Below are 24819 nucleotides of genomic sequence, written 5' to 3'. Positions count from 1 at the left end.
CTTTTATTTTTATATCTTCAGTTTAAGTTTTAATAATTTTATGTGATTTTGTCTTTTTTATAATTATTTTATAATATCTCTATTTAGCTTAAGTTTATTTTCAGTTTTGGTTTTAGTCAACAATAACAACACTGGTGTATGTGTATATACTGAGTATATAGATCTACGAGCAGTAGAAATTAGATCCGAGGCTTAGACGTGGCAGCCATATTTATGACCAAATATGATCCCTGTGGCTCTCATTATGCTCAAAGTCTTCGTCATTCATTCAGCTTCGGTTTCCACTGTTCTCTTAGATTCCTCAGACAGATGCTCACCCATGAACAGTGGAGATGCTTATCTAACCCTTTTTATTCTATGCGAGAGAGTGTTGCCCTATGTCTGTCTGTCTGTCTAACAGAGAATATTCGCAGAATTCTGGAAAGGTTTTTTATACATTATTCATGGGACTTTTTTCTTAAAACGCTTGAGCATTCATTTAACGTTTTAAAATTTTTACGATTTTAAGTGTTACTTACTACTTGTTTCAGAATGTTCAGAGAACATTCAAATGTAACGGTGACGGTCACATTGTCATGTTTAGTTTATTGACTTTTGTTTCAGGGACTCTATGTACTAAAAAGTGATACGTTTGCATCCCTGTTCACACAGATCCACGAAAATTATTTTAAAAAATGCTGTATTTATCCGAATACTCTGCAAGATGGGCATTTTTACCTAATTTTGTATGTATTTAACCGTTTAAGTGCAATTTGGTACTCGCGAGCTGTATGAGACTGTCTAATGAGAGCACCACTGATCTATATCTGATCTCTCATAAGACCGACTCGCAAACATTTTGCGATCAGCATAATTGTCAAAATGCCTGTCTTGCCGAGTATTCAGGTAAATACAGTCAGTTTTGTAACGTAAATAGCTGAGATAAAATGCATGTTGTGCAACAGTATATTGGATCCATGCATTAGTTCTTAAAGTGGCAGCAGCCTAATAAACCTGCTGCTCCCTGTCATGTTAATCAAAGAACAAAATACAAAGAAAATTATTCACTTATAATGTTTTGTAACTTTAACTGTGGTGTAGCAACTTAGAAACATATTGAAGGTGAAACTACAAGTCTGCTCATGCTTAATTCTGAATCTGAGGATGTTATCTCTAAAAATATGAATTTTATGAAATATTTTATTATTATAATATTGTAATATTATTTCATGTGTGTTTTTAGAGAAGGCTAATGAAAATATGTATTGCCACCTGTAAGCTTGCTTGCAGTATATTATCTATGTCTGGTGTGATTCCCTCAACTGCCTAGGGCTGGGTATTGTTCAAAATACCGGTTCCTAACGATACTTTTTCCGATACCAATTTTATGAAATCCATTGAACAAGATTACATAACACATTACCTGAGGAAAAACTGTTTTTTTTTTTTCAGTTTGACTCATGCTCCTAGCCAGTGTAAAAAGGAACAAAAAAAGCGCAAAGGAACAAAAAATGTTTTATAAAGAGCTCATACTCACCAAAGCTGAATTTTTTTTTAAATAAAAAATACAGTAAAACTTGTACTATTGTAAACTAGTAGCCTATTACAATTTAAAATCTTATTTGAATCTATTTCAAAATGTAATTTATTGAAATGATTTGAATTCAAAGCTGAATTTTCAAAATCATTACTTCAGTGTCACATGACCCTTCAGAAATATGAAAACAGTTTGCTGCTTAATATTTTGGAAACTATGATACATTTTTTCATGATTCTTTGATGAATAAAAAATTCAAAAGAACAGCATTTATTTAAAAACGAAATATTTTGTAACATTACACATGTTTTAATGTCACCTTTGATAACTTTAATGCATCCTTTTCCATACTGAAAAAAAATTCTGACTAACCAACACATTTTTGAACGGCAGTAAGTGTACATTCAGTAGGTTATTATTTATTGAAATATAAACACTGTCAGAGTGATCAACAAGGTATCTCTTTATTTACCAGTCGAAGACGGAGCAACTTTATTCAGTGCACTGTCAAGGTCCCCATCATATTTGTCGTGGTATACAGGTCTTTGCAGCTATTATTTTACCGCAAATACTGCATCGCGTGCTGTTGGCATCAAGCCTGGAGAAATGTACCCACACTTTTGATCGACTTTTCCATATCTTTAAGGTAGTATGTGTGTGCTCGCGTCTCATATGAATATGTGCGCAGAGAGTTTGTGTGTGTGTGCTCGCTTAATGTCATTGAGTATGTGCGCGAGTTTGTGTGTGTGCTCGTGTCTCATATAAGTATGCGCGTGGAGAGTTTGTGCGTGTACGTGGAGAGTTTGTGCGTGCACGCTCGCGTCTTGTGTGTGTGTAGTGTTTGCGTGTGTGTGCATTTCATATGTATTTTTTGAGCACTTACGTTGACGAGTTAACTCCTTAGGTATCGAAATCTGGAACCGAACAACATGTCATTTTTAGATACCCGATAGTATCGAGGCAATTCGGTAGGTACCTAAAAAGTATCGAACTCGATACCCAGCCCTACAACTGCCCCATTCATGTTTCTATTGTTCTCACTCAATAACCTTTTCACACCTCTGCTGGGTATGAGACCTAATCTTCTAAAAAAACAATGCAGTAACCATGTTTAAATATATAAACATTTCCAGATATGAGCACTCCTGGACTAAAAGCCCTATAAACATTGTTCAGCGTAGCTATGTGAACACAAATAAACTGGAAGAGTATATGAATATGATGGAAGACTGAATATGAATGCGTGTTCAAAATTACAGATACATTTTTTGCAGTCCTGACATAAATTTGGTTGCGGTGACATTAATTTCTTAATTTGATCATAAATAGTGGTCAATTATTGAAGCTGGAGTCTTAAATCGTTCTAATAATACTCAGTTTGTCCATATCAATTAAGAGTGTGATGTTTTAACGTGCAGTGAATGTTGAACAACAATAATCTGTGGTCGCTTCTATAGATGGAGTTATATAGATCAATGGTGTGCACACTTTTAGTGTAAGCTCGAAACCTGCGGGAATGAGCAAAAATTATGGAGAGGCTGCTCACTGCAGAGTCATGGGTGGAGCGTGAAATCTAGCTCCCCCTCTCTAATGCACAACTAACAACAACTAATGCGCATGATGTCACCATTTTCACAAATTTGTGTTTTTGTGGTTTACACAGAGACTATAATGGTATCGTTTTCAAAAACTTGTACTTTGAAACCCATTTTCAGAAGTTTTCAGCCCCCCAAAAACACTGTTGTCGTGTAAATGAACAGCCAAAATGCATAAAGTTTTCAGTTTCAGTTGAAAATTGTTGTATAAATGCCCCAGAGTTTCTGTTTTGAGATTTACGTGCTCATTTGTTGCGATAGTTACCGTTTAGTTCACTTGCGTCTTGTTTAGTTGCTTGTTTTTACCTGTATATATGTGTCCTCTTTTTGTTCTTGGAGTTGTCAGTTGTTGTCGATGCGCTAGCTGTTTCATTTACTTTGACCTTTTGGATTATCTTCTTCTGCAAATTGGATCCACTTCTTAATCTTCATGTGACTGCAACATGACCCCCTTACTGTTAGCAAAATGATAAAATGGGATGTTCTCTTAATGTTTGTATAACCATTAACCAAGTAAAAACTGGACATTTTGAACATTCAGAGAATATTCAGAAAAAACATGCACATAACTGAATGGAATGGTAGCAAAACATTCTTTGAAAATAATTATGTTAGCTTGTATCTATCTGTTTCTACATATGGCAAAAATATCTATTTTTGACAAATATTTGATGTGTCTGCTTAATACTTATTTATTTTTGTGCATCTCAGGGTGTCATACCAACTGGGATGATATTTGGTGCTGGTACAGAGCAGAAGTTGGACAGGTAGTCAATGTCTCCTGTTCCGAAGTGTCTCAGCTGTTTGCAACCAATCATGGTAAGCTACGCTTATCCCAGGCAGCCTTTTTATTATTATTTTATATTATGGCTGTTATCAAATATCAATGAGAAACACATTTTTAGATGAACAAAGCTCATTTTTATGACTGAATGTATTGGTTGAAATAATGGCGCTGGAGCTTTTTATCTGTGCATTATTATGAGTACCTTAAGAAGTCTGACAAATAAATAGACCGCTACGTCATTTTCATACCACTGCCAAAAAGCTTGCACGGTTCATGCCAGATCATACCCTTTGGTTGGTCTCTTGCATGCACTCAAGCACGACAAACACTCTTTACTGACACACCAACCCAGTGCAATAAAAGTGACAAGGCAAACATACACAAAGAAACATCATGAGTGCTCTATAAATTCATAGCTAGAGCTCTGAATATCCGGATATCATAAACTCTGTTAATAGTTGCTTAGGGACACTGAGTGTATTTGTTTTCACGGGTTGAGTAGATTACAGTTATTTCTCAATATGTCTTAGCAACTTGTGAGCAAGCAAATTGTACTCATGATGGACTTTAAGTGTTGTCTACAGGAAATTGGTACCAATTTTTTACACATTACAATTCAAAACTTATGTTTCATGCCAGAGGTCCTAATCAGTAAAAAGATGACAGTTTTTTCCCATCCTGAACATAAAACGTTACACAATCACCACTAATCTAAAGATATTTGAGGGTTAATGTAAGGTATGAGAAGAGGGATTTTAGGTCAATAAGATTTCATGGTGGGCAGGGCTACCCAGAGGACAATAAAGTTAACTTTTTTAATCTTATTTTGTTGCATCTTTAATGAGACGCATTTATTTATGATCTAATTGAAATTCAGGCTTTCTAGTTTAAACTTGTTTTGTTCAGTTTAACAAACAACAGTCAGCAAATAACACTTCCAAATAAAAATAAAAGAAACAAACAAACTTTTATTTTTTAAAGTTATCTTTATATTAAGTAAACTAAATTAAACATTCATATTATAGTTAATTTAGCTTTTGTTTATGGTGAAATTAAGTTGTAAAATCAGAAAAAAATATATTTAGTAACATTTTTGGCTTATGTCTGAAGACAATATATTTATAACGACCACCACTGAACGTCTCGGTTACGTATGTAACCCTCGTTCCCTGAGCTGGGAACGGAGATGTTACGTCAGTGAATGACGAAATGGGGGTTTCGCTTAGAAGCCAAGCGGGCATGCACTCTGGTTACGGCATCAAAAGTGCAGGATGAACACAGGGTCTAAGAAGAACTCATCTGAGTGAAATAGCGCACGTATCCAGTCCGCGGAGTGGAATGGTGCAGCAAACGATGACACAGAGCAGGTCCTACTTACTGGCTAGTGGAAGCGAGTATATGAGAGGACACTGTATCTACCCGGAGATTATAGAATCTCGTGAATGTGTTGGGTGTCGCCCAGCCTGCAGCTCTGCAGATGTCTGTTAGTAAGGCACCATGCGCCAGAGCCCAAGAGGAAGTCACGCTCAGGGTGGAGTGTGCCTTCACACCAAGGAGGCATGGTCGACCCTGCGTCTGGTAAGCCAAGAGAATGGCGTCCACTATCCAGTGAGACAACCTTTGCTTGGAGAGAGTCTTTCCCTTCAGCTTCCCACCATAACAGACAAAGAGCTGGTCTGAGGTACTGAAACACTGCGTTCTGTCTACGTAAGCACGGAGGGCGCGTACTGGACAGAGCAGTGCCAAGACTGGGTCTGCCTCCTCCGAGGGCAGCGCTTGCAGGTTCACCACCTGATCCCTGAAAGGAGTGGTGGGAACCTTGAGCACGTATCCAGGCAGGGGTCTAAGGATCACGTGAGAGTTAGCCGGCCCAAATTCCAGACACGCTTCGTCAACTGAAAATGCCTGCAGTTCCCCTACCCTCTTGATGGAGGCCAAAGCGACCAGGAGCGCTGTCTTAATAGACAGGAACTTAAGCTCCACTGATCGCAATGTCTCGAAGGAGCTCTCTGCAGGGCAGATAAGCCCACTGCGAGGTCCCAAGAGGGTATGAGAGGTGATCGAGGGGGATTTAGTCTCCTCGCCCCTCTCAGGAACCTGACGATCAGGTCCTGCTGACCTACTGTTTTCGACTCCACGTAAACCTTCAGGGTGAAGGAGACAGCCTTCGTTCCACCCTTCTTGGAGGAAGGAGAGCACTGACCCGATCCGGCATTTTCTGGGATCTTCTCGGCGAGAAGAACACCAGGTGATGAAATGTTTCCACTTCAGAGCATAGGCTTGTCTCACAAGGCTCTAGCTGAAGTGATGGTAGCCACCACATGAGGTGGTAGGGTAATCAAACCTGCCGTGTGCCCCGTCTCTGAGAAAGGAGGTCCTTCCTCAGAGGAATTGGCCAAGGAGGGGCTGTCGTGAGGAGCAACAGTTTGGAGAACCAAGGTGGGCCAATGAGGCGCAACCAAAAGGACATGATCTTCGTCGTCCCTGATCTTGCACAAGACAGGAAACGCATACTTGCGGAGGCCCAGCGGCCAGCTGTGCACTAGTGCATCCGTATCGAGGGTCCCCTTGGTCAGGGAATAGAACAAGCGGCAGTGGGAAGAGTCTGGGGAGGCAAACAGATCTACCTGTGCTTCGCTGAATTGTCCCCAAATCAGCAGAACCGACTGGGGATGGAGTCTCCATTCCCCAGGAAGTGGCTGAAACCGTGAGAGCTCGTCGGCTGCATGGTTCAACTCTCCCAGGATGTGGATGGCTCGAAGCGACCTCAGATGCTTCTGACTCTATAGGAGGAGATGGCGGGCGAGTTGTGAAATACCACGGGATCGTAGACCACCTTGCAGCCCATCTCTGAGCAGTCTGCGTCAGGAGCGCTGTTTCGCCTGGCGTTTGGCAGGATGCGGGGCTGGAGCAGACTGGGGCGCCTTCCTGAGGCCACCTCCATGGCGCGACCCGTGTGAAGGCTGCTGCTGGGGCCGGGCAGGGGCCGCAGGAGGGTGCCCTCGGCAGCGAGCAGACTAAGGCATCTGAGCCGGAGGCTGGGTGGAGGCAGCAGCTGGCCGCCCAGGCAGAACATGTTTAATGGCCTCAGTTCACTTCTCGGCGGCCGAGAACTGTTGGGTGAAGTCCTCGACCGCGCCACCGCAGAGCCAAGCCTTGGATATAGGAGAGTTGAGGAAACAGGATCACTCAGCCTCTCTCATATCAGCCAGGTTTAGCCAAAGGTGTCTCTCATGGACCACAGCAGTGGACATCACCTGACCCAGAGAGCGTGTGGTCACCTTCATCACCCAGTGAGCGAGGTCGGTGGCGGCACGCAGCTCTTCCATGAGCCCCGGATCAGCTCTACCCTCGTGCATGTTCATGAGCATCCGGGCCTGGTAGACCTGCAGGATGGCCATAGCATGCAGCAATGTGGCAGCTTGCCCCCGCAGCTCTGTAAGATTTCGCCACCAGGGTAGATGAAAATCTATAGGGTTTGGAGGGGTGCTTAGAATCGCTACGCCAGGTAGAAGCGCTCTGAGGACACAACTGCGTTGCAACAGAGCGCTCCACCGGGGAGACCCCAGTGTACCCTTTAGCAGTGGCTCCATCGAGGGGAGAGAAGGCGGAGGAGGCCGCCGAACAGTCACGGGATCACGGGAAGACAATGGTGACTTCCAGGACTTCCTCGTGCACTTACAGAAAGAAAGGATTTTGGGGGTGGGTGCTGACGGCTGTCAACACTCGCCGCCCCCAAAAACCAATCATTCAGCCGCGAGCACTCGGGACAGGATGGAGGATTCCATTCCAGCCCGATGCTCGCGGCTGCCTGGAAAAACATGGCTGTCAATTCCGGATCTGACTCGGGCAATGCTGGCACACCCGAAGGCAGCAGCACAGCCGAGTCTTCATCTCCGGAAGACTCCAGCCCACCTTGTGATGTGGCGATCAACATCGTCTCATCATCTGGAGTGCTGAATGAAATGCGGGCAGCGCCCGAATACGGACTTGCGATCTCACCCTAAACGCTCGTTGGTTGCGGTGCGTAAGAGGGGGGTGTGGCCCGAGGAAGAATCGTCGGGGCTTTGTTCCACACAGTCACCCTCACGTCACCCTGGCCACCAGCCAAAGTGTCACCTCTTGCGGAGGGGTTGTTCCCGCAATGAGAACATGAGTCAACCACAAACGCTGCATTAGCGTGATCAAAGCCCAAACTAGCAAGGCAGCAATTGTGCCAGATCAGATGGCAAAACAAATCGACTGCACCCAGAAGTGCACGGGCGAGACATCTTTAAAAGGACGTGCCACGCGTAAGCTCTTTTTGTGAGAGGGAAAGCTCAGCAGAGTGATGAATCGCCCAGGGAGAAGCACACACACTGTTGGCAGATCACTGCACAGATCAGCAGCAGGCAATGTGATCTCGCTGGAACGTGCCGTTGCACCAACACACTGGAGAGCCGCTCGTCTCATAGTACTGAAGATCTCAGACACAGGCTTGCAGAGGAGTAAAGAGAAGCTCTTGGCTCCGAAGCAAAAACATAATGCGAGATTGCCAGTGTCCCTCCTTTTATACCCACGCGGAGGGGCGGAGTTGCGCTATGCAAATTCCGCAGACACATGGCATATCCTTGCCATTGGCACGTTTTGTAGAACTCGAAGGTGATAGGCTTCTAAGCGAAACCCATTTCGTCATTCACTGACGTAACTCGCAGTGACTGAACAAAAGGGAACTGTTTTTCGTGTTTTTGAGGAAAATGAGAAAAGTGGGAGACTTAATAGTGTTCAGTGTTCAGTTATGCTGGGATTTAGAACACGCTTCAACTACACTGGAATACATAAAGAATATGTCTTTGATTTCCTAAAGGACTTAGCATTTAGCATTCTAATATGTGCCATTGCTCGCTAACAGTTTATACTACCTTACATTTCAGTTCTGTTAATGCATTGTGCGGAAGAACATTGCTTTGGTTGTGCTTCGGTTATTGTGCGCCTTTGCGGAAGAATATGGTTATCCTACTGCTCGTAAAACATTCACTGCTAGGCTTAAGAGATAACCAGTTTAGATGTAAAAGAACCTCAAGCTGACTAGCCGATGAAGCTATAGTATATAACTGTAACATTCAGCTAGTCAGCTTGAGATATACTGTATATATATATATATATATTAGTGGTGGGCCGTTATCGGCGCTAACGTGCTGCGTTAACGTGAGACTCTTATCGGGCGATAAAAAAAATATCGCCGTTAATCTATTCTCAATGTTGGGTTGGGTGCTGAGCTGGATCTATACTACGCAAGCCATGATGACTTTCATCTTGATATTTTAGCGCGGATGTATACCTAGCCGAATTGCACTGTAGGGGGAAAGGATGGGAATTGAAAACCGGTTCCAAACCGGCTCTAAAGGCCTCATTATGCTTCTGCGTCAACTGCACAGCTACGCCGTCACTCCTACGGCGTTGTGGCCGTTTTATGGTGCTGCGTCAGGTTGAGCTGCATCGCGGTGCATCTGACCAATCACAGCCCTTGTGGTCTGCGTCGCCTCAACGCGTAGTTAAAATTTTTTGGAGGTGCACGTCGAGCTACGGCAGAGGGGTTCGCGGCGACGCAGAGGGGTCTGCGGGGGTACGCCGTCGATTCGACGCAGAAGCATAAAACAGGCTTAAGTCTCTCCTGCTCCGAGTCCCAGCCATAACATACAGACCGCAAACTCAACTTTCCCTTTTGTCCTTTATCGGGCACCATAGCGTGACGTCCTATACGCATCTGTGCGTCATTCTTGATGTCAAAGCGATTTGAGCAGAGGAGGTAAACATGGAGTGGAAAATGCGATCTAATGCTTGGCTTTATTTTACTAAACGAGACAAATTATGCTATTTCCTGTTTGCATAAACAGGGTTTTTCCTGCATTAAATTCAGTGAGTAATGTAGAGGAACTGCTGCGCTTGTGACAGGGCACATGTTTAACTGAAAGAACGAGCAGAGAGAGAGAGAGAGAGAGAGACCCGGTCGCGCGCGCACACTCTCTCACTTCTGAGCCAGGCGAAAGTGTAAAGAAGACTTCACCATCTCCACACTAAGCGCTGTCTTGCTCTCTCTTCCTCACACATATTAACCAAAATAAATCGACACTATTTTAAAAAGGTCGGAAGACCAAAGTTTCATGTGGAGCATTCGGAGATTTTGTTTTCCTGAATTACCGCTGGGTGTGAATTGTGCTAAAATAAGTTACCTTATCTTCTCTGAAAAGCGTTCCACACATTCAGCTGACAGTCTCAAGTACCACCTAAACGCAAAGCATCCCTTAGCTAATGCAGTAGATGCTGGGCCAAGCACTGATGTAATGTTTAACTACTATGCTTGAGTGCAACCGAGGCAAGCCCGTCAGCACAGCTCTATCAGTTAGATGTAAAGATCTACCTGGCTTGAGAAACCTGTTCTCAAAGACTTATGAGCAGAGGAGAAGCACACATATACTTAATGCCTTCGAAAGAATTCAAATGAGCCATTTTAACCTAGATTAATCTAGATATTCTCAAAGAAGCACACATATTCTGAATGCCTTCGAAAGAATTCAAATGAGCCATTTTAATCTAGATTAATCTAGATTAATTCCAAGATTACAGTGAGATGAATCTAGATTAAAAAAATTAATCTATGCCACCACTAATATATATATATATATATATATATATATATATATATATATATATATATATATATGATTAACAGGGCTTAAATCTCCTTTTCAGTAAGATTTAAGTAAGAGTCACATCTCTCAGGAATTAAAATTCTTATCAATGTAACCGGACACTGAGTTCTGCCAGTGGTGTTAGTTTCAGGGGAAGTTGGCCACATATCTTAGTTGGGAGACTGAGTTTGCCGGACTATTCATTAAATATAATAAATAATTTGTGTGTGATTGGTCCAGACGCTACAATATATAGCCTACCCATTAGACATTGTACTTCCTTGAAAATAAATTATAGCACAGAGCTACAACAACCATAATGAAATGACCCCTTACAATAGTTAATGCTTTACAATGAACTCTGTTAGAGAGCTACATATGGCAATTTATCTGTTCAATAAAATACCTTACTCACCTGTGGAATGAAAGAAACGCCATCTCTGTGTCACTTTTGCAACATTTAAAATCCCCTAGTTCTCGTCATCTCAGAAAAGCCAAGCCAATGTTGATTCTTATTTTATTACGAGCTCTGTCACATTCTCTTTTTGCAAGCAGACATCTCCTCTGTTCTGCATTATTCAAAGTAGCTGAAACGACCTTTCTCTATTTACGGATATGAGACACACACGGGCGAGTGATGTATGTACGCAATTTCCTGTGAAAACCATTCCGACAGGTCTAAAATATAAACACTTATAATATGTTATCATAGCGAATCAGGGTAAGACAAAAACACATTTCGTTTTGTTAATTTTGAACTAAAAAAACATTACATTGCATAGTCTACCTTTAAAATTAAAAACATAAGGTTAGGGATGCACCGAAGTTTCAGCTGCCGAAAATTATCGTCCGAAAATGGTATTTTCGGTTTTTGGCCGAAAGAGAAAAAAAGGCCAAAATAAATGACACCCCACCTCTCAGTGTTCAGTGTTTAGGTTTCACTCTTACGCAGCATTTTTTGTTATTTGGCAAGCGGCCAAGTAACCACTTCCGCTTCCACTTGCCACTTCTTTTCAGTCAGCCCAAGCAAACTCTCCACTCGTGTATAGCTACGCTCCCCGGAAAAACAAAGTCTGCACAAATAACGTGCCAACTGTAATAGAATTTGAACTGTAAACAAATTTATCTGTAATATACTTGTTTCTGTTTGCAATAGCCACACTGTGCTAACATGGTGTGGTATAGCCGTGCAGGGTAATGGTGGTAAAAATGACGCTACAGTCTTGTTCACTGCTGTTTCCCTGTCTGCTCACATGCTCTGGTTATAATGATTTCCATTACACGAGAGTAGATGTTAAAACTTCATGCTGATTTGTACTCGGCTTTCGCCAAGATAAGCACCAACTAAGACATAGCTTTACAGGAATCTATGCTTCTCCATCCATTTACGCTTCTTTCCATTTGGTGATGTAAATCTCCTTCTGTCTGTTACAGTGTATTTTGCGCGTCAGCACACGCAACGGCTGCAACCACAGTGCGGTCTCTTAGCTTAGCTTTGTAGGACTCGACATTATTTTGATAATTGGTCAAAAGATGAATCTGTTAAATCTGATTCTTTTGCATAAAACTAAATTAAGAATAATATTTTGATAAATACAAGTGTGGTTATTTATTTTATTGACTTATATTTAGTCCTTTCAGATTCAATAAATTGATTGATTTTAATGAAAAACTCTAATAGTAATTCAATTATTCAAGAAAAAAATAATTTAAAATAAGAAATTAAAAACTATTTTTTAAAAGTCATTTTTGGTTTTAGTTTTCGGCCAAGTGCATCAAGAATTTTAGGTCTTCAGCCCAGAATTTTCATTTCTGTGCACCTCTTTAAACCAGACCATAAGGAAAAACAAATACATACGGTTTTAAAAAAAATGTGTATCTCCCATTTCCTATGGTGCACTGAAAAATAAAGTTACACACATTGGCATTGAAAAACATTTAAAAATCACAAACCTAGAAAAACTACTCCAGGGCTTTTGAGAAATCAATGTGGAGGCTAAGAAAAATCAACACACTCATGACACAACGGCTATCTGCATCATGCTGTTTTTCCATCCCCCCACACACCTCTGAATACATAAGTACACAATGGACCTGAAGATATCTACATTGCTCTGCTCCAAATCTTGCTGAAAATGTGCCAAGGAAATAATAAAAATATTAAAAATCAAAGAGGGTTAAAGCAGGCATAAAAGCAGGGGCTGTTAGCGCTGGTTGTTCAATCTCTTCAGTCCCCCTAGGCCAGTGCCTGACATCTCCACCACAGAAAGCAGCAGCGGTCAGGTCCTCACTACTCTCGTCTTCCCCCCACTGTGGCTTCTGGGAGAGATACTTGCAAGCACATCATGAACTCTGTTTTATGGTAATGCTAGAAACAGCGGGTGGAAATAAATCCCACTGGCAAGCTAGCACTGAACCACCCACTTAGCAGGCCTTCAGAATGGCCGAGATAAGTGTAGGTGAGGAGACCGAAGGTTAGCTGTAATGTCAAGTCTTACAGAGTTAACTGAGGCTTAGTCTAAATGAAGTACAGTACATCATGTAAATGCATAAAGATATATGAGCTTATTTGTAGGCTATTTTATTCATTTTCTATCTTTTCTATCAATTCTCTTGAAACTTTTCTTTTTTTTCTTGCAAACATTTTTAAAGGGACAGTTCACCCCAAAAAAAATAAATTCATCTTTTACTCACCCTCATGCCATCTGTGGTGTATATGATTTTCGTTCTTCAGATAAATACAAACAAAGGTTTTATCTGTGAGTCTATATAATGCCATTGAATGTTAAACGGTTTAATGTCGGTTGATGTTTGAAAAACCACACACAGCTATTGTGACAGTAATCCATACAACCCCAGTGGATGAATCAATGTCTTCTGAAGGGTAACGATAGCTGTGTGTAAGAAAGCGTTCATGAGAGGGATGTTGGAAGTTCTCTTGAGAAGTGGTGGTCCTCTGCGTTTCTTCTTGCACAAACTTTTCAACGCGCTTACGTCATGTCACAATGTCCTTCTCATGAATGCTTATATGACAGATAGTTTAGAAGTGTGTATTTCTTCAAAATGAGAGAAATGTCTTACAGGGCGGTTGGTCCATGTCTTATTAGTGTCATATCCTTAATTTAGGATCTTTTGAAAGCATAGTTCACAAAATAAATAAATGCAAATTCTCTCTCTCTCTCTCTCTCTCTCTCTCTCTCTCTCTCTCTCTCTCTCTCTATATATATATATATATATATATATATATATATATATATATTGCTCACTCATTAAAAAGTCTTATTTTCAAAGAAATAGATAGCAATTTTGAAAAATGTTGAAAATCCTTTATGCTCACAAGTTATTAATCACCTCATGTTTGCTGATTAGTTGAGATTGCATGACCAGCCTAATACTTTATTTCACTTCTCTCAGTAACATCTCTTTGGACACTGCGCTCACTGAATAAATGAATCATGGATGACTGGCATTTCTACAACTTAAACAATGACATAACCTCGTTGTTCACACGGACTCAATGGAATCATATTTATATGGTTGACCAGGTTTTTACAGTATGTGTCTCCTAGTGGCAGGTTTTCTCACTACTAACTTCTGTTTTATTACTGTGAACACTGGTTGATAATCCAATCAAAAGTCCAAAAGAACTCCTCGTGCTAGTTTATTTTGCAATCAGAGAGGGAACATCTGATTCTCAGTAATGCTCAATGCTCAAATGGACCATTTTGCTCAAATTGACCATCTTCTACCGAAAAATGATATAACAGAAGAGGGCATTTGTCTTTGGAGCACATGATTAACTCCCTCAGCACACAGTGTATTAGGGTTTGAGTGGGCTTTAGAACCCAGAAGCTGTAATGTGCAATCACAAGGTTCTCAAGAGAAAGAGGTCTTTGATTAACTGCTTGCATTGAACCATTGAACCCTATTTGTTTTTGTGAGCAAATAAATTCTAGTGCTCCCTAACCAATTCGGGTTTAAGTGCTTTGGTCAAAGAGAGTGCTGTTTTTCAGAGATGATATTCAGTCAGACAGTCTTGTTTTACTGTGACCTATATGACATACAGTAAACCCCATGCTGGAGCAAGCTGGTAAAATAATTTTGTATAATGCTGAATGGTTTGATATATCTATCTGAGCTCTAAATCCACACATCTACATATCATGAAATACACCAAAAGGTATAAGCAGACTAATAAAAACATAATCCCTTTATTGTCAAATGCTACAGAGAGGAAGGACATGTGGATTACTGTAGCAGAGGCAGTGTCATCCTGGAATTTAATGTTATTTGAGTTTATACAGTAGTTTCATATAACATTTCATAGTGAGGAAAAAATCTTGGACAAATGAATCTGAAATCTGTTTTGTTTTTATGAATAATTCCACAGAAAAGTACTAGGTGTATCTGTCTAACACTGGCAATGTAATGAGCAGCTGTTGGTGTTTGGAGTTTTATCAGTTTCTTTTTGCCAAATGATGTATCAAGATGTTGCCTATGCAATGTTGCAAGCTGATAATTATGTTTAACATTATTTTAATGCAGGTTTCATACTTAGGAATTGCACCAAGAATGGCTGGACGGAAATCTACCCATCCTATGTGAATGCTTGTGTGATCGTGGAGGATGTGGAATCGGAAACTGAGGTGAAAACTACTATCAATTTCTGAGTGACAATTATTTCTATACCAACTTTTATTTTTAAGTGTTAGACATCCTCAAAGAATCTTCCCCATAACCATTCTGTATTTGTATTTGTACTTCTCTCTCTTTTTTTGTGGTAGAAATAAAACACAAATGCTGTGATCTTTTTCCAAAATGTGAAAAATTAGATGGAGCCTCATATACAGTATGTAGTTATTTTTACCCTAATTTCAGTTTGTGTTCACTGGCACAGAAGGAAGCAGGGGCGTTGTTACGTTTCCAAGATTCTGACCTGGATTTTTCGCCTTGTATTTGCATAATGTTGAGAGTTTCTTAGCTTTTAAAACATTGTCTAAAGTGAATTGAAAACACCCGCTCACCTCGTGCCACACATGTTGAGCTCTTTACCACTTTTTCGAAAACATCTCTCACTTTTCTTACTCTGGGGTTAAGAACTTGAAAGATCACTTTGGTTTTTTTAATAGTTGATGGGAGCGAATTAAAAATTATTTACTCACCTCAAAGCATAAATATTTTCTCTTCTGCCCGACAATTTCTTTGTATAATCTTTTTTTTTGTGCCAGAAGACCAAGGTGAAATGGTAATGAGAATAGAGACAATACTTTGTTCACAACAGGAACACTCATCTATTTTTTTCAAACCAATTAACAGTAGTTGAATCAGCCAGACAAGAACATTATACTCTCTCTCTCATGAGTGCTAAATTTCTATAATAACTCATAATGACTTTCAGTTGTGTCTGCATCAGGGGAAGTAGCAATGTGGTCATAGATGCACATGAAGTATAGTTAGTTGCATATGCTGTAATCCCAGAACAAGCTGACCTGCTTTTAATGTTGGCTTTGTCTCAAGACTAAAACATCTAAGATGCAGAGGTAGGAATGTTTGCATATCATCCTGTCGGTTAAGATGCCTTTATCTGTTTTTGAATTTTGAAGACAGCATTGCTTGCATTCCCACAGCTGACAAAATTATGTTCTAAGAACATTTAGCTGTATTACAGTATTTATTTACAGTATTTACTTAACCTTAAAAACATCCAGTTTTTTTAAATGTAAAAAAAAAAAAGTCTATTATTTTGCAAACATTATAGGAACGTTACTATTGAATGTTCTCTGAATGTTCTGAAACTTTAGATGCACATCAAACTAAAACTTAAAAGAAAATAAAAAAGTTCTGTGAATAAAGAATAAACGTTTTGATAACATTAGACTATATAAGACCAGATAATTCTGAACGAAGGTTTTATTAATGTTACTGGAAGAATGTTTGCTCGTAACTTTGAGAGAACCTTGCCAGAACGTTACCAAAGTTAACGAGCCAAAGTTACGGGAATGTTCTTTGGGCCTTTTCTGCCTACGATATCCCTCAATCCTCTGTGTGAAGTTCACAGGTTGGTAGCAAAAATAAACATGGCCTCTGATAGAGCATTACATTTATTCATAAGTTTCCATTTTTCCATGAACATGTTTAAATAATTTAAAATAATAAAGAATTTGACTTTATATATATATATATATATATATATATATTTTTTTTTTTTTAACATGACTTTATATTTGCTTGGCAGCTGCATTGAGGTTGTGGCATTAATAACAAACAACTGAATGAAGAAATTTAATTATTTTATCATTAATTTTTAATGCTTTTTACTGCACTCAACTGTCATTTGGTTGAATATAACATATATTATAACATCCATTTTTCAGACCTTATAGTGAGACTCTTTTGTTCTTTTCTCCATCCAGTCCATACCCTCCATGATTCATGAAATGTTTAGAATTATTCAAATTAAATGATCAAATTGTCACATTTAGTACAGTTGGAGAGTGCATGTAACAATAGATTTATGAACAATCTACACAGAAAGTTGTTCTACATGTGTGTCAAGAATAAGGCCCAATAACAACAGAAATGTGAAACAAAAAGGTTGAAGTGCACCAATCGAATTGAAAAGTATAATTGTATAATTGTCTTTTTATGTTTTATTTCCCCCCTCCATTCCAGACCACATATTACTCCACTTTCAGGCAGGTGTACACTGCGGGCTACGCTACCTCTCTGATTTCCCTCATCTCTGCCATCTTTGTGTTTACGGCCTTCAGGTACTGCAAGAATCCTCACTAAGCTCATGCAACCTCACAAAGATCAGTAGACATTTTAATCTGTGAGAGTTTTGTGACAATTTGTTGAATAATCTGTGAACCAATTTTACTTCGCTCAAAACAGGAAGTTCCACTGCACCAGAAACTACATTCACATCAATCTGTTCACGTCCTTCATCCTGCGAGCCAGTGCAATCTTCATCAAAGATGCAGTTCTCTTTGCCGACGAGAATCTGGACCACTGCGAGTTGTCAACAGTGAGTCTCGCCAAATGTCACAGGCTCATGCAGAATTTTGTTTTGTTTTATACACATCATTCAAAATAATGAGCTAATGTATGCTGTTCAACATGTCAATGCTCATGTTCCTCATCAGCGTTGCGGTCAGTGAACATATTAGGTCACAATGCATGATGCTGCAGCATTCATCTGGAACAGTAGAGAACTTTCAAAGCTTTACACCAGTTTCTGTCAGCATAGTGACACTAACTTCACATATTGGCATCCATTTTTTCGCCCCTGTCAGTATCAGCCAACTCATAAGTGCCTTTAAGGTACACTTTTCAAGATCTGCCTCCGCTAGAACTGAAACACATTCTTTGAAGTATAAAAAACACTTATTCATAGCTAACACTCTTCCTCCCCCCTCCTCTGCGATGATATTTGTGCTGTTTCTTATTAGCACTACCTAATTCTCATCTCTAACATTATGCTATGCTGAAATGTCTTAGCACTGCAGTAGTTTCATACTTTAATTTGCAATGCAGGGGCAAATTTCTAGTCTTGTATCTTCAGTGGAAAGATATGAATTCTAAGAATATACATAACTCTTGACGGAACACTCTCTAATACTGTCTTCCTCTTCAGACCTCTTGCAAGTCAGCGGTGGCTTTCTTCCAGTTCAGTATCCTGGCTAACTATTTTTGGCTGCTGGTAGAGGGGATGTATCTACAGACTCTTCTAGCTCTAACCTTTGTCTCACAGAAGAAATATTTCTGGTGGTACATTCTTATTGGCTGGGGTAAGTAGTGGGTACTATAGCAGACTTGAGAAAATATTGTTATGTAGTATGATTAAATATTACTACACTACTGGTCAAAAGTTTGGAACAATTACAAGTTTTGGGTAAGATTTAAAAAAAAAAAAAAAAAAAAAACTTTTATTAACAGTAGTGTGATGCATCTATTCAAAATAATACACGTGAGCATTTCTGTCTTTTAGCCACAACTTACTCTGTATTTTCTGAGTAATCTACGTAATCTTCGTTTATCTACGTAAACGCGCACCCCCGAACATTTACCAACATTCCCAGCTCTATATTACGCAATCTCTTTTGTCTCAAACGCAAAACTTATAAGCATTCAATTCATCACAGGTAGGTTAGGCAATTTTTGGAGAGGCTAGCAATAGCAAGCTAGTTTTGAAAGTATAAGATCCCACCCTTCCTTCAGAGCATCTCAAAAGCCTCGCTTCCTTCAAGACACATGAACACACAGCAGGGAGCAAACAAGTGTTATGAATACATTAAAATAGAAAAGTTATTTTAAATTGTATTAATATTTCACAAATCACTGTTTTTATTGTATTTTAATTAAATAAATAAAGCCTTAGTGTGTCACTGTCACAGCTTGTTAAAAAATAAAGATGAGTGAAAAGGATCTAAATGCAGCAACTAGACTTTATTTACACAAGAACTAAAAAAAAACACTAGGCAGGAACAGAATCAACTAAGGTCAAATTAATGAAAACAGACCAAGAACTGAAATTTACGGAGCCCCTAAAGGGACCTTTGCAAAAATAAAAAAATACAGACTTTCACTTGATCACGAGAAACGTATCTCATGCTCACGAGAAATTATCACGTGCTTGCGAGAAACTATCGCGTGTGCTCACGAGAAACTACCGCCTTGCACACGAGAAAACTATCACGAGATAAGTTTCTGTATATTTTTTTTTTGCAAAGGTAGAAATGAACAGAGCTTAAATGCAGTGAAGCAAACCAATGAACTAAATGAACATCAGGTGAAAACTCAAACTAACCCATCAGTAACTAATGACTAATAACTAATGAACACAAAGGAAACTTATCTAGAAACAGTTAAAAAACCAACTACAAGTCAAGCAAACACATAAAATGAGACATAATCCTGACATGGTGAGCTTAAGCTTCTTCTTTCAAAAACATAAAAAACACGTAGTGATTCTAAACTTTTGACCAAAAGTGTATATTATTATATAATATTTATTTCTCAAGGAATTGTAGTCTAGTTGCATGATAGTGTGGCCTTGTGTATTATGTTCCATTGGTGACACCTGTAGGCATCAGATGGAAAAAAGACCTACTTTTCGATATATATGGATATACACAAAATTATTGCACTTACATAAGATATCAAACATATTCTTGGTAACATTTTAGCAGAGTAACAAACATGTTTTACAATTTGATGATATTTTGTTTATTGATTTCTTCTGTCTGTATCCTGTAGGTCTACCAACACTAATACTGACCATCTGGGTTCTAGCAAGGAATTTTTTTGATAACAGAGGGTAAGTCCAGATTGATCTAAGCTCGTATAGACAAACTTTACGTTTCTCCTCTGATTTGATTTGCTTCTTCATTTGATTTGTAGTTGTGGCGTGCAGGACGAGGTTGAGGGTCGTGGGAGGACAGGTGTCACTCATCAGTAATCACGCCACCGGCCTCACGCCGTCCTCCCACGGCCCTCCACCTCGTCCTGCTCGCCACAGTAGTACTATATATTGTTGCGCTGCATACATTTCTGCGCTTATTGCGAAAGTGCAGATTCTATACAGGTGTACTCATATAATCATTGCAGGTGCTGGGATGACACAGATGTTGCTTACTTTTGGTGGATTATCAAAGGACCAATCACAGTATCTCTCCTGGTATGATTCACAGAAAAACACAGCTTATTTGATTTTATATATATATAAATATATACATTTTTATATATATATAAAGGCCACATCTGGAATACAGTGGAAGCTGTTGGTTGCAATGGTATTTTTCAAAATACAGGGTCCTTCTCAAAAAATTAGCATATTGTGATAAAGTTCATTATTTTCCATAATGTAATGATAAAAATTAAACTTTCATATATTTTAGATTCATTGCACACCAACTGAAATATTTCAGGTCTTTTATTCCTATTCCTAAAACCCCAAATTCCTATCTCAGAAAATTAGCATATCATGAAAAGGGTCTCTAAACGAGCTATTAACCTAATCATCTGAATCAACTAATTAACTTTAAACACCTGAAAAAAGATTCCTGAGGCTTTTAAAAACTCCCAGCCTGTTTCCTTACTCAAAACCGCAATCATGGGTAAGACTGCCGACCTGACTGCTGTCCAGAAGGCCATCATTTACACCCTCAAGCAAGAGGGTAAGACACAAAGAAATTTCTGAACAAATAGGCTGTTCCCAGAGTGCTGTATCAAGGCACCTCAGTGGGAAGTCTGTGGGAAGGAGAAAGTGTGGCAAAAAACACTGCACAACGAGAAGAGGTGACCGGACCCTGAGGAAGATTGTGGAGAAGGACAGATTCCAGACCTTGGGGGACCTGCGGAAGCAGTGGACTGAGTCTGGAGTAGAAACATCCAGAGCCACCGTGCACAGGCGTGTGCAGGAAATGGGCTACATTCCCCAGGTCAAGCCACTTTTGAACCAGAAACAGCGGCAGAAGCGCCTGACCTTGGCTACAGAGAAGCAGCAGTGGACTGTTGCTCAGTGGTCCAAAGTACTTTTTTCGGATGAAAGCAAATTTTGCATGTCACTCGGAAATCAAGGTGCCAGAGTCTGGAGGAACACTGGGGAGAAGGAAATGCCAAAATGCCTGAAGTCCAGTGTCAAGTACTCACAGTCAGTGATGGTCTGGGGTGCCATGTCAGCTGCTGGTGTTGGTCCACTGTGTTTTATCAAGGGCAGGGTCAATGCAGCTAGCTATCAGGAGATTTTGGAGCACTTCATGCTTCCATCTGCTGAAAAGCTTTATGGAGATGAAGATTTCATTTTTCAGCACGACCTGGCACCTGTTCTCAGTGCCAAAACCACTGGTAAATGGTTTACTGACCATGGTATTACTGTGCTCAATTGGCCTGCCAACTCTCCTGACCTGAACCCCATAGATAATCTGTGGGATATTGTGAAGAGAAAGTTGAGAGACGCAAGACCCAACACTCTGGATGAGCTTAAGACCGCTATCGAAGCATCCTGGGCCTCCATAACACCTCAGCAGTGCCACAGGCTGATTGCCTCCATGCCACGCCGCATTGAAGCAGTCATTTCTGCAAAAGGATTCCCGACCAAGTATTGAGTGCATAACTGAACATAATTATTTGAAGGTTGACTTTTTGTATTAAAAACACTTATTTTATTGGTCGGATGAAATATGCTAATTTTTTTAGATGAATTTTGGGTTTTCATGAGCTGTATGCCAAAATCATCAGTATTAAAACAATAAAAGACCTGAAATATTTCAGTTGGTGTGCAATGAATCTAAAATATATGAAAGTTTAATTTTTATCATTACATTATGGAAAATAATGAACTTAATCACAATATGCTAATTTTTTTAGAAGGACCTGTATTACTAATGTATTTTTCATGTGCCATTATTGTGCACTACAATACAATTACATAGCATATCAAAATGACACTTACACGTTTTCTTTGCACTAGTCATCATGATTGTTTCTTTTTGGATACAAGTATCTATTTGAACACGCAGTCTGTTGATGTGTACAGTATATGAGCTTTGTCCTTTATCTTTTAAACAGAGATGCATTCTTCCTTTTTTTATCTAGATCAATTTCTTCATCTTCATAAATGTGATCCGGATACTTGTCCAGAAGCTTAAGTCTCGAGGAATGGGTGGCAATGATACCAACCACTTCATGTAGGCCTGAAATGCACACTCAAAGCAAAGATGTGTCAATGTTTGATTCACAGATAATTGTACAATACTTGTGGATCAGCTGCACACATGCTACTGAAGTAGTGTGTTAATGTCTTGTTGAAATTCACAAGATGCAAGTATCAAAGTAGGCTGTTTTCAGGCTGCTTTTATTTACAGCCATCACAGTTGCTCATTACTCTCTCATGATAAATTCCCCTCCAAAACGTAGTGTAATTTTTGGTTATTAATCAGAAATAATGCTGATCTTTATGTATTCTTGTAGGAGACTGGCCAAGTCTACTCTTTTCCTGATTCCTCTGTTTGGCATGCACTACATGGTATTTGCCTTCCTGCCAGAGAACACTGGAGAAAATGCTCGCCACTTTCTTGAGCTTGGCCTGGGCCCGTTTCAGGTGTGTACAATCAACCATATGTAAAATTCACAGAATACTAATGCTAGGGTGACCAGATTTATCATGGTGAAATACAGGACGGCATGGTCAGTATTTTTTTAGATCCTCATTAAATTTACACACACACTTCTTTGTGTCTTCGCGTCTGACTTGATCTTTTCCATGCTCTAATATCCTGCCTTCACTAACTAGCATCCAAAATATACTATGACGAGATTGGCTGCCTTTCCAATCTCGTCATAGTATATTTCGGAGAACAAAATTGCCATCCATCCAATCACGTTAGGCTATTGTCGAGTGACAGAAAACTACTATTCACTTTTATGATCACCTAGCAAAGACAATTAAGGAAAGAAATATTTGAGAAAACATGATTTGTTTCATAAGTCAGGACAGGACTGAAATACAGGATTGTACCAAGAAAAAAAGGACTTCTGGCCACCCTAACTAATACTCATCAATTGTAGAATTGTCTGATGTACAATATGATGTGGTTACATTATATACGTTATTTGTATATTCAAGTGCACCTATAATGCTATTTTTAAAGGTTCCTAATTTTGTTTTGGAGGTCTATTGGTTTACATGCACCAAAGGTCAAAAAACACTTACATTTTCTCACAGTGTCTGAAACGGTTCAATAAAGCAGAGGTTTCCAACCCCGGTCATGGAGGACCCCCAACACTGCACATTGTGGATGTCTCTCTTGTCTGACACATCCATCTGAGGTCTTTACCAACAAGCTGATAAGTTGAATCAGGTGTCTTTGATTATGGAGACATTTAAATTGTGCAGTGCTGGGGGTCCTCCGGACTTGGGTTGGGAACCAGTGTGATGTAGGATTTTGACTTTAGCTGTGACTCACTCGAAGGCGGCGTCTTTTCAAGAGGTTGCATTTGTCGGCCGCATACCTCACACAAGCTGTGTCTGAAACCGCTCCCTATCGACTTTATAGTGCACTATATCGGGTGTCGGCCATTTTGTTGTAGTGTCCAAATTCTGAGTGAACGACATCATTCCCTACATTCATTCACTACTTTTACCCACAATCCTCTCTGAATTTGAGTGTACATCCGATGTACACTTGCTGAAGCACTATTTCCCACAATCCAATGCAGAGAGAACTGAGCGCACATGAAAGTGCGGAGCGAGCAAGTTTAAACCAGAGATTACTTTACAGCTTTCTTATTCCTGCTTTAACATTCATTTCTTGCTAGTTTTATTTTTAATTTTTTTTATTAATCATTACTTGAATAGAACATATTAAAATATTGAGACAATATTATACAGAGGAATTTTACAATTAAATTAAATTTATTAGGTGAATTATATAGACCTGTATATCATTTTTTTATTAAAATATATTATTTAGGCATTAACACAATTAAATGTGTTTTACTAACAGCTAGGTGTTTTGATAATTTGTGGCATTGTTGTTAACCTGTCAAACTGTAAAGGGAGTAGGGATGGGACGATACACTTAAACTCACGATACGATGCACCTCGATATGCCAGTGTCATGATACGATACGTCACGACACGATATCAAAAAAGGAAAAAAAAGAAAAAAATATTACTGTATAACAACAACTTATTTATTTTTGTTTCAGCTGCACACAGGGAAACACAAGGCCTAACTGGCCAAACACAAACAAGAACACTCCCTTAGTGCTGCTCTAATCCTAGGTTGTTATCCCAGGACTGGTTCTTCTTCAAAAAAAACTAACATATCAACATGTTCTGGTGTAATCAGGGATCTTTGAGCAGACACAATGTCTCCTGCTGTGGAAAAGAGACGCTCACTGGGCACTGATGTAGCAGGAATGCAAAGGTAGGCTTTGGCAAGGGGGGCAAGTATGGGGTAAGCATATGCATTAACTTTCCACCACTCAATTGGACTACTGTTGAGTGGGATAGGAATCCCATTTCTGTAGGAGAGTATCTCCATTTCAATCCCTCTGCTGGACTGCACTGTCTCAACAACAGTAGTGTAGGAGCTCCCAAGGAGATCTTCTAACGCTGTCTTTTTTGGTGGGGGAGGCTGTGTCACGTCCTGCATATGCCTTTCTCCTTCCACTGGCTCTTCCTGGCTCTGCTCTGCTCCCTGTGCTGCCTCAACCATGACCCTGGCCTGCTCTGCTGCTGCC

The 24819-nt window shown here is 39.7% G+C and overlaps 1 protein-coding gene across 2 annotated transcripts in view; it reads left to right on the top strand.

The window, feature by feature from the left end:
• The window catches only part of ghrhrb (growth hormone releasing hormone receptor b), a 50848-nt gene that overhangs the window by 12873 nt on the left and 13156 nt on the right, over positions 1-24819 (top strand). The window contains exons 3-11 of one of the 2 annotated variants that reach the window (XM_077198627.1): positions 3823-3930; positions 15115-15215; positions 17242-17339; positions 17464-17596; positions 18206-18359; positions 19828-19888; positions 20179-20248; positions 22168-22259; positions 22543-22672. In XM_077198627.1, the coding sequence (XP_077054742.1) occupies positions 3823-3930; positions 15115-15215; positions 17242-17339; positions 17464-17596; positions 18206-18359; positions 19828-19888; positions 20179-20248; positions 22168-22259; positions 22543-22672 (947 nt within the window). The remainder of the gene's footprint in view (positions 1-3822; positions 3931-15114; positions 15216-17241; positions 17340-17463; positions 17597-18205; positions 18360-19827; positions 19889-20178; positions 20249-22167; positions 22260-22542; positions 22673-24819) is intronic. The other variant, XM_077198628.1, reaches the window with a different exon arrangement.

This window comes from Siphateles boraxobius, unplaced genomic scaffold (assembly GCF_051911475.1).
Source record: "Siphateles boraxobius isolate OS27281-9 unplaced genomic scaffold, OSU_SipBor_1 41, whole genome shotgun sequence".
Lineage (NCBI taxonomy): Eukaryota > Metazoa > Chordata > Actinopteri > Cypriniformes > Leuciscidae > Siphateles > Siphateles boraxobius.
The sequence above is the reverse complement of the archived record's forward strand: the minus strand, read 5'-3'. Positions and strand labels throughout refer to the sequence as shown.